Consider the following 15,307-nt stretch of genomic DNA (forward strand, 5'->3'; position numbering starts at 1 on the left):
GAAAGAGAGTCTGACAGAACTGGAAAAAAACAACAACAAAAAACATATTTGTTTATATAAATCACAGGTCAGTGAAATACACTGGTATAATCCGAAGTGACAATTATTTTTTGTTTTGTTTTGTTTTGTTGGTTTTTTTTTAGTGAGGCAATTGGGGTTAAGTGCCCAGGGTCACACAACTAGTAAGTGTCAAGTGTCTGAGGCTGGATTTGAACTCAGGTCCTCCTGACTCCAGGGCCTGTGCTCTATCCACTGCGCCACCTAGCTGCCCCCGGTGGCAATTATCTTTATCACAGCTAACCTTTATATAGCACTTTAAGGTTTACAATGTACTTTACAAGTATTATTTCATTTGATTCTTACAGGAACACCATAGGGTTGGTACAGGTAGGCTTCTTTTTTTAAAAAATTCTCTTTTTACAGATGAGTACTGAGGCTCATAGAGGTAAAGAAACTAGCCCAAGGTCATTGGACCTGGGCCCTCTTCATTTAGTGATTTCATTAGTATTTGTGGATTGAATGATCATCTCCATGCTGATGATTCTCAGATTTACCAATTTAGCCCTAATCTCTCTGCTCTCTGCCCTCTAGTCTCACACATCCAAATGTCTCAAGATAGATGTTCAGTAGATATCTTAAGATCGACGTGTCTAAAGCTGAATGACATATCCTTTGAAACCCTCCTCATTTCCAAACTTCCCTATTACTGCTGAGGGTACCACCATGTTCCCAGGCACCCAGACCTGGGGTATCATCCTCACCTCTTCACTACCTGTTACTCCATATTCAATCTCTTGTCAAGGCCTGTCAGTTTCACCTTTGGACCATCTCTCAAATGTGCCTCTTCTCTCCTCGGATCTTGTCATCACCATAGTGCAGGCCCTTGTCCCTTCAGGCCTGGACTACTGAAATAGCCTCCTGGTGGGTCTGCTTTCATCAAGTTTCTACTCCAATCTACCCTCTATTCAGCCATCAGAATGCTTTTCCTAAAGCTCAAGTCTGACCATGTCATTTCTATACTCAATAAACTCCAGTAGCTCCCTATCATTCACAAGATCAAATTAAAAACCCTGTCTGGCATTGAATACCCTTCGTAAAATAGTCCCCAGCCCTTCCCCCCCACTACCCTTCCAGTTTTCTTACACTTTATGCCCCTCCTCACCCCCAAATACTTTTGATGTAGTGACAATGGTCCCCTTGATACTCCATTAACAAGACACTCCATCTCTTGGGTCCTCAAATTTTCTTTGGCTATCACTCATATCTGGAATACCTCATCTCTACCTCCTGGCTTCTCCAGTTTCCTTCAAGAACTAAATAAAGTCTCACCTTCTAAAGGAAGCCTTTCCTAATCTCTCTTAATCCTAATGTCTTCCCTCTGCTCATTATTTCCTGTTTATCCTGTATATAGCCTGTTTGTTCATATTAATTTCCTTGTAGTCTCCCCCATTAGATTGTGAGCTCCTTGAGGGCAGTCATTTTGCCTTTCTTTGTATCTCTAGCACTTAGCGGAGTACATGGCACATAGTAGGCACTTAATAAATGCTTAGTGAGTGCTTGACTGAGAAGTAGGAAGTGACATAACCGGAATGTGAACCAAGACAACATGATGCTTCTCTCCAGCCCCTACATCTAAATACATCCTGGACCTGATCTGTTTCCATCCCACCTAATTTTAGATTTCTGAAATTAAGTGAGTTGTCCAGGGTCATATGGCTAGTAAGTATCTGAGGCAAGATTTAAATCCAGGTCCCTCTAATTCTAAGTGCCCTTCTCTCTAATCACACAGCTGCCCCCGAGTTTAGGCCCTAATTGCCTCCCACCTGAACTAGTGCAATTGCCTCCCAACTTGTCTCCTTGCCTGTGTCTCTTCATTCCAAAACATCCGGCTTCCAAAATGATTTTCCTAAAGAGCAGATATGACCATTCCCCTCCCCCCATGTCCCATACTCAACAAACTCCAGTGGCCCCCATTGACCTCCAAAATAAAACATAAAATGTCTCCCTTTATCTCTCTCTCTCTCTCTCTTTCAACTCCATGCCTTTGAACTAAATGGCTGTCTCCCATATGTGGAGGACATGGCCTCCTGCCCTGTCCCTGCCTCTTAGCTAGCCCACCTTCCTTCAAGACTCAGCTCCAATTTTCCTTTCTGCAGGAGGCTCCTCCCCATTCCCCCATCTGCTGATACTTTTACCTTTCTTATTAACTTCTGTCTAGTCTCTCTATGTCTTATAGAGATCTGCTTATTTCCATGTTGTCTCTTTCATTAGACTATGAGCTCCTGTTTTGGGCTTTTCTTGTATTTTCAATGCTTAGTACTAAATAAATACTTGTTTACTAGCCACTATATTCAATTGCCTTGCTGAATTCTATGTATGCAAGTGCAGTGTGTTCTTATTTCTCTCTCTCTCTCTCTCTCTCTCTCTCTCTCTCTCTCTCTCTCTCTCTCTCTCTCTCTCTCTCTCTGTAATTGGGGTTAAGTGACTTGCCCAGGATCACATAGCTACTAAGTAAGAGGTGTGTTCTTCTTTCTCTAAGAAACACAGGCTGCTGGAAGCAGATCCACAGGATGGGAATGCTTTCAAAAGGAAGATGTTTCCTCAAGTGGGAGAGAGAAAAGTTCCTTTCCTAAACCCTTCAAATTCTGTGATTTGATTACTCTTCTTTTTACAACCTTCCTTTCTTGTCAAGTGTAACTGGCTTCAAGGGACAAGACAAACTAGGCTACACTGAGAATAACACACTAGATTCAGTCAGAAGAATTAAGGTGGCTCAGTGAAACCTTGATCATTTAGTCAGCATTTCAGCATTTCTGCTCCAAATAATTCTTCTGGGGCACAGACTCAGCAGATTTTCTTTTTCAAAGGATGAGCCAATGAAGTAGGGGTAGAGTTAGTGTTCTGTTCTATCCTGGGTCCTAAAAGGAAACTTCTGCTGGGTTATTCCTAAAGTTCATTAGTGCCCTTGACTTTTCCCCATTGATGGAAAGATGGCTTCATTTCAGGGGCTGGTCATTTCTCTAATTACCTGGTGCCGGGCTCGGCTCTGGTCAAGCAGCTGCCGGGACTGAAGTTTTTGTTGTTCAAGCTGTTGCAGGGCAAAGTGGAGCTGATAGCTGCCAGCCGTGGGATGATACTTGTGTTGTGGCATCACCCCTGTTGCCTTGTTGTATGCAGAGTTTTCTACTTCCCCTTCCCAGGCAAAGCCACCTGTTTGCATATTCCTGAGAAAAAGGGAGAATATATTTCTTAAAGACATCATATTAAGAAGCTAAAACCCTCAAGAAAACACCAGTCTCAGGCAGAACCAAAAGGATCTCAAAGATGAAGTCCAATGCAGGCAAGTAAACTAACGGAAAAGACTAGAATAGAAAAAATGCCAAGTTAGGGCAAACCCACAGACCACCCAGCCCAGCATTTGGGCTCTGATGGTACCATAGGCAATTCTGTGGTAGAGCATCATAAGCCCCAAAGTGTTTTATGGCTGAATTAGTATAAGAAAAGCTGAGCTGGTCTAATTCACTTTGAGACCAGTGTGAACATATCTTGAAATTATCTTCTTCCTGACAATAACTAGACTTGAATCTCAAAACTACTTCCTCTTATGGGCCTGATGGGACTATATTACTCAAGTTAAACAGACATGATCCAGACATTTAAAGAGTTTACTTTCAAGGATGTACAAAAATTCAAGAGATATATAAACAATAGAATCAAAATACTAAGAAGTGTATAAATATTGTAAGTAAAATTCCAATACAGCAAAATAATAATCACATATTATTAGGGTAGAAAAAGTGGCATAAAAGTTACATGCTTGGACAGGGAGAAGTCAAGGCAAAACTAACTATATATAGTACTGGTGCAAGACTCTGAAGTTGAGATTAAAAAGTACTTGGCATCTAGATAACAAAGGGCAAGGATGTGTCAGATGCAGAAAACAGTTGATATAACAAGGCCTAGTGGTGACTCCAATGAATGGGACAAAAACCTGGGGGAAAGTGGTAAAACTAAGCACACTAAAGATTCTCACACCAATTAAAGAGGTATTACTTCGAACTGGAATGAATCGATAATAATCAATAATATATAATTATATAAATATATAATATAAATAATTATATGTTAACTATACAATCATAATATAGAAATGTATAATAAAATAATGAATAAAAAGCTTCATTGATTTTTAGAGCTGAATGAGAGCTTAAAGAAAATTCACTTCAACCTCCTCATTTTACAAATGAGGAAACTGAGGCCCAGATTAAATGACTTGGTTAAAGTCACACTGTTAAGCAGTGACATGGCACAACTAATACCTACATCTCTGGATTTCTATTTCAGTGGTCTCTCCACTGCATCATGTTGAATTACCTTTTAAAAATAACTGAAGTATAGAATAGGAAATACATAAACTATGACAACTTCATAATGGGTCAGAATAGCCTAACCATCAACAGAACATCTGCTCCTACCAGACTTATTGACTTATAAGCTATTCAGACATGTGGTGGTGGTGGTGGTGGTGGTGGTGGTGGTGGTGGTAGTAATAGTAATAGTAATAGTAGTAGTAGCAGCAGCAGCAGCAGTAATAGTAATAGCAGTAGCTAACATTTATATAGTACTTACTACAGGACAGGAACTATGCTTAAGCACTTGGTAATTATTATCTCAGTTGATCCTCACAACAACCCTGGGAAGTAGGCACTATTATTATCTTTATTTTACCTATGAGGAAACTGAGGCAAACAGAGGTTAAGTCACTTGCCCAGGGTTACACAGCTAGTAAGTGTCTGAAGCTGGATTTGAATTCAGGGAAGTTTTTATACTATGGGCAGGTGGGTTCAGTCTTACTTTCTAAAAGTTGCCATATTATATAGTAGATAGTAGGTCAGAACCAACTTCTACTATTTACCAAAATAAATGATCAGAATAAATGGGTCCTCAGGACTATAGGGGAAGAGAAAGAATAATAAATGAGGAAATGGACATTAGGAGGGTAGCTTTTAGCAACTACACATCAACAGAACGGACTAGAACATCATAAACTTTTACTGTCAAAGCTGTTTTTCCTCTCATCAGTAACTTAAGCCCTGCCTCCAAATCTCAGAAGGAAAAGTTTCTCAAGCAAGTAGAGACTTTCTGTAAAAAGGCAGGAATTTTTACAGCTTAGGACAGGGTGGGGGGCAGGGATAGCTCAGCTGTGAGGCAATGTGATAAATGCCAGCAGGGACTTACTTGCTTTGAAGTGCAGTGTGCCTGACCCAGGCCACAACCATTACATGTATAAAGGGCAAGCCTTTGGAGTTTGCAGTAAGCAGGTGGTACAGTGACAGATATAGAGACAGCCAGGTGTTATAGAAAGACTGAGGCAATCCTGCAACCTGATCTTTCTTTAAATACAGGTGCCTATATATACACACACACACACACACACACACACACACACACACACACACACACACACACGTACATATGCACACATTTATCCCAATATACACACACATATATATCTAATACATATATATACACAGACACAGACAGACACAGACACAGACACAGACACATACACATACATTTACACTCTAATTTAGATTTCTGAATAGGTTCGGTTTCAATTGAAACTCCTGGCTCTTTTTCTTGGTTTACTATCTTTCTGGGGCAGCTAGGTGGTGCAGTGGATAAAGCATTGGCCCTGGATTCAGAAGGAACTGAGTTCAAATCCGGCCTCAGACATTTGACACTTACTAGTTGTGTGACCCTGGGCAAGTCACTTAACCCTCATTGCCCCACAAAAACAAAACAAAAAACAAAACAAAAACTATCTTTCCATAATAATATTATTTATTTCCACTCTATCCAAAATCCTGATTTCCTCCATTGCTCTCTCTGAAAATACATTCAATGTCTCCACTGCTCTCTGTAGGATATATAATGCAGAACTGGTAACATTGTAGTGGGAAAGGCATTGGCTTTGGAGTTAGAAGAAGGACACTGGAATTATGGCTGTATGTCCTTGGGAAAATTACTTAATCTCTCTAAGCCCCAGTTTCCTCATCTGTAGGGTGGAAATAATAGCTGTTCAGCCCTATCTCAAATGGTTGGTTTCAGGATTAAGTGAAATAAAATTTTTGAAAAGAACTTTTTGACATTTGTAAAGCATTATATAAGTGCAATGGATTATTACAAATAATGATACTTTACACATAATGCAACATAATATTTTTCCAGGACAGCCTATATAGAATGAAAGGAGTTATTTGAAGTGCCGTCAGATGGCATAGACCTGCATTACAAATGGAGTGCTGTGTCTTTTTTATTGTTAAATATTTTCTTCTCTCTGAATTCTTCATAATCACTGTATCTTATAGTTCAAAATTATTAAACTATATTCATGTGCCACAATTTCTTTAGCTCTTCCCAAACAAATGAGCACCCATTTTGTTATTGTTGTTGCTATAAAACATGCTATCAATATTTTGGCATATATGGGTGCTTTCTATCTGTCTTTGACTTCCTTAGTATGTATGTATGCCTTGCAGTGAAACGCTGGGTCCAAAGATTATGGACATTTTCATCACTTTTTTTCATACTTCTAAATTGTTTTCCAGCTTTATGTCAAAATTTCTATTCATCTTCTTCCTCAATACCTGTGGTAGGCAGCTAATACTGGGCAATATTTATAAGTACCAGCTAGAAAGGGAGGGGCTGATCCTCCCTATGATCCCTCCATTTCCAACACAGTTTTCTCTCTTTTTTTTTTCTCCCATTTCAAAGTTGTCAAAATCTATAGTACTCTGAAGCTTTACGTAGGAGGATCTATCTCAACTATTTTATTATAAGAAGATGCCCGAAGGTTATCAGCTATGCAGGAGAAAAATCTTTGAGTTCCTATGAAGAAAGACAGTGCCGATTTCAGGTATAATAATAATAATACTAATGTAAGTGAGCTATGCTGGGACTTGGAAGTAGTCCTTTAGGGAAAGAAATTTGCCTTCTCGTTGTTCAATACCACTCTACTTTATAAAAGGCAAACAACCATACTATTCCACTTATTAATCCTATAGGTCACATCCCAAATCAATTTTTCAAACATCCAATTTTTTGTTCAAACCTATTCTTGCCGCCCTAAGTTATAAGTTGATCATCCTTAATAATCTAAAGTATAAACTCATTCTAGCTACTATTATTCCATCTCTCTTCTATTCTTCATATGTAAACTTAAGGAAAAGATTGCTTCCTGCCTTCCTTCTTTTCTATTTTCTCCTCAAAACTGTTCAATCTGGTTTTCATCCATACTGTTCCAATGGCTTCCTTCTACTCAAAACCTAAGTTTGATAGGTTGCTCAAGGGCAAGTAAGTAAAAAAGACCCACGTGCTCTTCAGAATTATCCTGGGACCACAAAGGGGATCAGACTCCTAACTTGTAGAAAATACTGAATTAGAGACTTTTCTCTTTTCATATGGTTTACCATCCTTGGGTATTACACACTCTTGTAGCTAAATCAAAATTGACATTGGTTGAGGGTGGGTATATGAAAACAGAAAAATAAAAACTATTAAAAGCCTTTGACTTTTCATTATCATGTTAGTTTTCTCATCAATCTTACATAGCAGCAATGTATTGATCCATTCATGTCTGTGGATGTATATATATATATAATTTTATTGTCTTTTGGGTTTATAAGTTGCATCTCATTTCTTGTTTTTTGTGATAAATCCTACAATTAACTTTCTCCATATATTAGAATTGCACAATAAGCAATGTGTGTGAGTGTATTCATACATACACATACAAATATATGCATAAGGATTTAGATGAGTGTCTATGTATAGAAAGAAGAGAAGGCAAATATGGTTAGGCACAAAGATGGTATAGAAGGACTTGTGGAAGAGGTGAGAAAAGTAGGTAGGGACATGGTGAATACAGATAGCTGAGGAAATGGGATTAATATATTAGATGAAAATAATAATACCACTTAAAGTATGGAATGGTTCAGATAAAAATCTTAAATGGATATTGTATTACATATATGAATGACATTTAATCCAGGATCATCAGATCATGTAAATCTTTCCATATTTTTCAGTATTCAGCATATTCACAGTTTCTTATAGGACAGTAATATTCTATTGCATTTATATGTCCCAATTTGTTTATCCATCCCCAAAAGATGAGCAACTACTTTGTTTCCAATTCTTTGCTACAGATATTTTAGTGTTTATGGGGACATTCTTCTTATCAATGACCTTGCTGGAGTAGATGCTTAGTAGTAGAATCTCTAGGTCAAAGGGTATGGACATTTTAATCACTTTATAATTCTAAACTGCCTTTTTAAAATGACTGTACCAATTCAGAGTTCTAACAATGCACTAGCATGCTTATTTTTCCATAACTGCTCCAACACTAACCATTCCCATCTTTTGTCATCTTTGACAATTCTTCAGGGACTGAGGTGAAACCTCAGTGTTTTGATATTCTTTAATTTGTTTTTGTTATATTAGTGATTTGGACCATTCTTTCATATAGTTGTTAATAGCTTGCAATTCTTTTGAGAACTGTTTCTTAATATCTTTTGATCACTTATCTTTGGGGAATGATTTTGTTTTTATACCTATTTGTAAGTTTCCTATATATCTTGGATACTGTGAGTCTTTGATACCAAGATTTTTTTTTAACCACTGAACTACTTCCTTTCTTATCCTAAATAGAGAAGAGGCATTACCATCTTTTTGCCAATGTAGAGTTCTTTCCTAAGTAATGTATGTTTTCAGATTTATTGAAAAGAAGTTTATTTTGTGTCATTGGTCTACTTATCTATTTTTTAATCAATACCAAAAAGTTCTGATGACTGTTGTTTTAAAATGCAGTTTCAGGTCTACACTTCTACCTTTTTTATTATTTCCCTAGAAATTATAGATATTTTGTTTCTCTAAATGAATTGTATTATTGTATTGAGTTTTATAAAGTATCTCTTTTATAATATGATTGGTATAGTATTAAAAATAAATCAACAGGGGGCAGCTAGGTGGCTCGTGGATAAAACACCCGCCCTGGATTCAGGAGGACCTGAGTTAAATCTGGCCTCAGACACTTGACACTTACTAGCTGTGTGACCTTGGGCAAGTCACTTAACCCTCATTGCCCCACCAAAAAAATTTTTTTTTTAAATTAACATAGGCAGCATTATCATTTTTATTATCTTGTCAGAGCCCAGCCATGAGCACTGAATATTCCTCCAGTTATTTAAGTTGTTCTTTATTTCTTTAAGGAACCCTTTGTAACTGAATCTATATAAGCATTTTATAGTTATAATTGAATGGTATTTTCCTATTACTACTCTTGGATTTTGTTATTATTATGTAGCAATGTAGTTGATTGTTGTGGTTTTATTTTATAGTTTTCAGCTTTTGCTGCAGCTATTGTCTCAATTAGTATCTTTGCTGATTGCCTAAGGTTTTCTAAGTAAACTACCATGTCATCAGCAAATAGGGTTTATTTTATATCCTCTTTGCCCATCTTTATATATTAACTTTCTCTCTTCTGTTTTATCACTAAGAACTATATAAAATTATTAGTGAGGAGTGTGGGCATCCTTATTTTACTCTTGTATTTACTAGAAAAGTTTCCAGGGTAGTATTCCCATTGTATAATATATTGCTTGCTTTTGGTTGCAAACAGATTAAAAAAAAAAAAAAAGATCCCTCGGGGCAGCTAGGTGGCGCAGTGGATAGGATAGAGCACCGGCCCTGGAGTCAGGAGGACCTGAGTTCAAATCCAGACTCAGACACTTAACACTTACTAGCTGTGTGACTTTAGGGCAAGTCACTTAACCTCAATTGCCTCACCAAAAAAAAAAAAAATCTCTCTATGCTTGTACTTGATAGGGTTTTTTTTTTTTTAGCATAAATGAGTATTATATTTTGTCAAAGAGATTTTCTGCATCTATTGAGATAATCATATTATTTTGCATGTTTTTGTTTTTAACATGACACTGTGTTGTTTTCCTAATGTTAAACCATCATGGCATCCCTGGCAGAAATTCAAGTTTGTTTACCTTCTTCCCTGAATTGTTATAATCTATTTGTCAGAATTTTATATAAAATTTTTGAATTTATATTCATTACTGATACTGGTTTATATTTTTCTTCCTTTGCTTCATCCTTTTCTGGCTTAGTTATTAGTACTTTATTTGTCTCAAAAAAAGAAGTATTATAGAATAGTTATTTTTCCCAATTATTGAGAATAATTTGTGTAGCAATGGTATTAATTGCCTTTTTAAAAAAATGTTTATTTATTTATTGGTGAGGCAATGAGGGTTAAGTGACTTGCCCAGGGTCACACAGCTAGAAAGTGTCAAGTGTCTGAGGTCAAATTTGAACTCAGGTCCTCCTGAATCCAGGCCTGGTGCTTTATCTACTGCACCACCTAGCTGCCCTCAAACAATATTGCTGTTACCGTAGATAATTTTTTTTTTTTGGTGAGGCAATTGGGGTTAAGTGACTTACCCAAGGTCACGCAGCTAGTTAAGTGTCTGAGGCTGGATTTGAACTCAGGTCCTCCTGAATCCAGGCCTGGTGCTTTATCCACTGCACCACCTAGCTGCCCCTCCTTATTTGCCTTTTAAAACAATTAAAAGATTATCCTGCAAATCCATTAGCCAACAGGCTTTTCTTCTCTTTTTCCTTTGTTCATTGGTAGTTTCTTTATAGTCGGTTTGATTTCATTTTTTTAGCCTGGGTTATTTAAGATTTCTATTTAAGCTTCTGCTAGTTTGGATATTTTATAATTTTGAAAGTACTCTTCTATTTCTTTTGTGTTCTACATTGTGTCAAAAAATAACTATGCAGAATAGGTTCTAAAAATTATTTTTATTTCTTCTGTTTTTGTTGTGATTTCATCTTGTTCAATTTGCCATTTTATTGATTTAATTTTTTGTCCTTGTCTTTTTAATCAGGTTAGCTAAAGGTTTATCAATTTTGTCAGTTTTTTCAATGAACTAACTTTTAAGATTTTTATCAGTGATATATTTTACTTTCTAGTTTACCTGTTTCTCTTGCAATTTTCAATATCTCTTTATTTCTGCTTATTTTGAGGTTATTTGTTGGCTTTCTTATTTTTAAAAATTACACTTCATTACTTTTCATTTCTTTTTTGTTAATGTATGCTTTTAGGGATAGAATTTCCTTCCTAAAGATTATGTTAAAAGAATCCCAGAAGTTGTGGTATGTTGTTTTGTTTATTATACTTTTCTTTCAAATAACTATCACTTTTGGGGCAGCTAGGTGGCGCAGTGGATAAAGCACTGGCCCTGGATTTAGGAGTACCTGAGTTCAAATCCGGCCCCAGACACTTGACACTTACTAGCTGTGTGACCTTAGGCAAGTCACTTAACCCCCATTGCCCCACCAAAAAAAAAAAACTATCACTTTTATGATTTGTTCCTGATTTCATCATTAAGTCTTCATTTGAATGTCTTTTGTTTATGCTTCCTGAACAGATTATAATTTTTTTCTAAGCATTATGGTCTATGAATGATTTACTATTTCTGCCTTTTCATATCAATTTGCATTTTCTCTCTGACCTAATTAGTGATTAATTTTTGTAAAAGTTCCATATGGTGATGACTGTTATGTGCCCACTTAAACTGCAGAAGGAAAGTAATGTGTTCTAATGATCAATTTAAAAGTCTTTTGGCTTTAGTTTCTCCAACAATTTACTGAATTCTACATATTCCCATTTATCTTTCTGTTAGATTTATCTAAAATGGAAAAGAACATTAAAGTTTCCCAACATTACTATATTACTATCAATGTCTTCTAGTAATTGTTATTTTTTTCCTTCATGAATTAAGATGCTAAGGCATTTGGATCATGTGTGTTTAATGCTGACACTGATTTGTTGTCTGTGATTCTTTACAATGTAGTTGAATTCTAGTACAGTGTAGTTTCCTTGCTTGTTTCTTTTTCATATTGTGAATTTTTGTTTTTCCCTTTGTCTGAAATCATGTTTACAACTCTTGGTTTTACTGTATTCACCTGATGCAGAGTAAAAGCCACTTGGTTTATTCTGTGTATGTCTATTTTTTGATGTGTTTCTTTTAAGCAATAGATTGTGGGGTTTGATTTCTTTTTTAAATAATTATTTTATTTTATTTTATTTTTTTTTAGTGAGGCAATTGGGTTTAAGTGACTTGCCCAGGGTCACACAGCTAGTAAGTGTCAAGTGTCTGAGGCCGGATTTGAACTCAGGTACTCCTGACTCCAGGGCTGGTGCTCTATCCACTGTGCCACCCAGCTGCCCCAGGTTTTGATTTCTTATCCAACATGTTGCTTGTTTTCATTTAAAATATTGCTTAATCCATCATATTCAAAATTATGAAAGATAGGTTTATATTTTCCTCCATTTGTCTCTGGTTTTTTCAAATAAGGATTCCTCACCACCCCTTTTTCTTAAAGACAGTACTTTGTCTCTTGAGTTATATTAACTCCTATCTTGACAATTCTAATTCTACAGGCTCTCTTCCCCTTCCCCTAATTCTATCTCCCAAACCCATTTATTAATCCCTTTCCTTTATTTTGGAGCTTTATTTAACACACTAATTGTTTTCTTTATTCCTTTTATCTAGTTCTCTTTTTCCTCTGTTAGTTAAATAAAATCCCCCTCTTTCATTTCCCCTTTGACTTATTTGTTTATGGTTTTTTATTTTCATTTTCTCCTCTTTTTTTCTAAAAAGGATTTCTGTTTCTCATTCTCCTTTTATCTTTCTGTCTATTCTATACTTTAATTCTTTGATTCATGGCTCTTATATTTTATTCTTTAGTCTTTATATTCCTCCTGGAATGAAAACATCTACAGTATTTTTTGAGTTCCTTCTCCTAAACAGTTTCTTTGTAGATTTTGTCCCTTTCCCTCCTTTTTCTATCATGCTTCACTCTTAGAAGTGTCAATTCCTGAAAGAGATAGAGAAGATGAGATAGAAGTTTCTATTTCCATAACAGAAACTTTCTCATATCCATAATCATGTAGTTTATTATATTACCCCCTCTTCTCCCTGTGATAAACCCCTCCATCCTCATCCCATTTGCTATGAATTCTAGATTCATGCTCTTTCACCCTTCCAAATGTCAGTTACCCTCAAGAGCACTGATACTCCTTTTCCCGAGGAAGGATATTGTCCATGGAGACATCAGACTCTTAGAGAGGTAATGGTCTTTTTAAGGACCAAATCCCTGAAGATTATACCCTTTGTAAAGTCCCCATCTGCCATTATAGAGTCTCTCCCCTAATTATAGTGTTCTTCAGTGGAGCTCCTGAATTCAGTGGAACCAATGAATCAAAATTTTCCCTCTATTTCAATCCCTCTTCTTGCTACCTCACTTTTTTTTTTTCTGAGAGACCACAGGAATTCTTTCCCCTTTAGTGTTCACTATTGATTTGAATAGGGTCCATCACACTTCTCCTCACCTTCTTCCTATCCTTTCCCCTTTTATGTACTCTCTCACACACACATTGATTTATTTACAGGCAGGGGTGCTGTAATATTTAGTACATATTGCTTCCTCCACTAACAATTCTACTTAACCTACTTACACCTTCATTCTTATCTCTCTGTGTACTTTAAGAAAGAAATCTTAGTGGTCTTTCTGTTGTTATTTTGCAGCTATTGTTATTGATTTTAACCTCATAGATATCTTTTTCTTTATAGTTCCCTCTTCTCCTCTCCCTTCTCTTTTTTTTGGATAATTTATTTAACAACTTGTGCCTTCCTTTACTGTGGTATTTGTCTAACTTTCTTGTGTTTCTGTTGTCTAGGGTGTATGAAAAGAAAACAATTTGTCTGCTTCCCCCCCCCCCCCATGTCTCTATTGAACAGCCATCTTTTTTTCATTCATAATTAGCCTCAGGTTGGCAAGGCATGTCACTTTGGATTGCATCTTGAGCTCCTTTGATCTTCAGAACACATTACATTTCCTTCTGCAGTTTAAATGGGTGCATAACAGTCTTTTTTATTCAAATTTCTTTTCCTTTATTTTTGAAGGCCTTTCACCAAGTTGTTGACAGAATTTGTCATTTGTCATTGGAATTCTTTTTTTCTTTTTTGTAGGACAATGAGGGTTAAGTGACTTGCCCAGGGTCACACAGCTACTAAGTGTCAAGTGTCTAAGGCCGCATTTGAACTCAGGTCCTCCTGAATCTAGGGCTGGCACTTTATCCATTGTGCCGCCTAGCTGCCCCTGTCATTGGAATTCTTAAATGTAATCATCCTATGTATTGGAGTTTGCGATATGGACTTGTTTTTTGTTTTGTTTTTCCAAACAGGAGATCTATAGATTCATTTGATTGCTTCTTTGTTTTCTCTGTTCAGACATCCTGGGTAGTTTTCATGTATTATTTCTTTTCTTTTCTTTTTTTTTTTTTTTTAGTGAGGCAATTGGGGTTAATTGACTTGCCCAGGGTCACACAGCTAGTAAGTGTTAAGTGTCTGAGGCCGGATTTGAACTCAGGTACTCCTGACTCCAGGGCCGGTGCTCTATACACTGCGCCATCTAGCTGCCCCTCATGTATTATTTCTTGTGCTGTGGTTTTTAGGATATTCCTCTGAGAGACATGCTCCTTAAATTGTTTCTATGCATCCTGTCTTTAAGATCAACCTGTTTAGTTTATATAGGATTATTTAAAATGTTATGTCTTTTTGCTTCTCTTCTTCCAGACTGTCCTTCACTTCTGTGTATCCATATTTCTATTCAGTATTTTTTCCATTTCTTTGTAGAGATTTGCCAGCATGAAATCATGTTTTTCTATTTGGCCAATTATTTCTGTGGTACAGACAATCAATTCTTGTATAATTGTTATTGCTCTATTGAACCATTCGGAACATTCTGCTATGATTCCATGGTCCTTTGGGAATCCACAGGGTTCTTTGTCTCATCAGGAGTTGATTCATTTTCCTTTGTCTTATAATACTCATTCAGAGATGTTTGGATTCATTTAGATGTCCTAGAAGCCAACTTTCCCTTTTGCTATTAATGTCTTCTCTGTTGAATTATCTTCTTGTGCTCATTGTTTTTAATTGAGTTTTCTTCTTCCTGAGATCTTTATTAATTTTTTCCCTTATATTTTCATATATTGTTCATTTTCTGAATCCTTGATGGAACTTAAAGCTGTCTCATCCTCCTCTTACTCTGGGAAGTTCGCTTTTCATCAGCTTCAGTCCCTGCTCTAAGTAACTTCTAGGGGACAGAACTGGCCCCAGCTGGATGCCAATACCTTTCCCTTCAGTCCTGGTGGAACCACACATACATG

General features: G+C 36.5%; 1 protein-coding gene across 8 annotated transcripts in view; it reads right to left on the minus strand.

Annotated features, from left to right (window-relative positions):
- The window catches only part of TTLL5 (tubulin tyrosine ligase like 5), a 342,013-nt gene that overhangs the window by 81,204 nt on the left and 245,502 nt on the right, over positions 1 to 15,307 (minus strand). For all 8 annotated transcript variants that reach the window (XM_043985336.1, XM_043985334.1, XM_043985333.1 and 5 more), the window contains one exon: positions 3,029 to 3,224. In XM_043985336.1, coding sequence (XP_043841271.1) covers positions 3,029 to 3,224 — 196 coding nt within the window. The remainder of the gene's footprint in view (positions 1 to 3,028; positions 3,225 to 15,307) is intronic.

Source organism: Dromiciops gliroides, chromosome 2, assembly GCF_019393635.1.
Source record: "Dromiciops gliroides isolate mDroGli1 chromosome 2, mDroGli1.pri, whole genome shotgun sequence".
Lineage (NCBI taxonomy): Eukaryota > Metazoa > Chordata > Mammalia > Microbiotheria > Microbiotheriidae > Dromiciops > Dromiciops gliroides.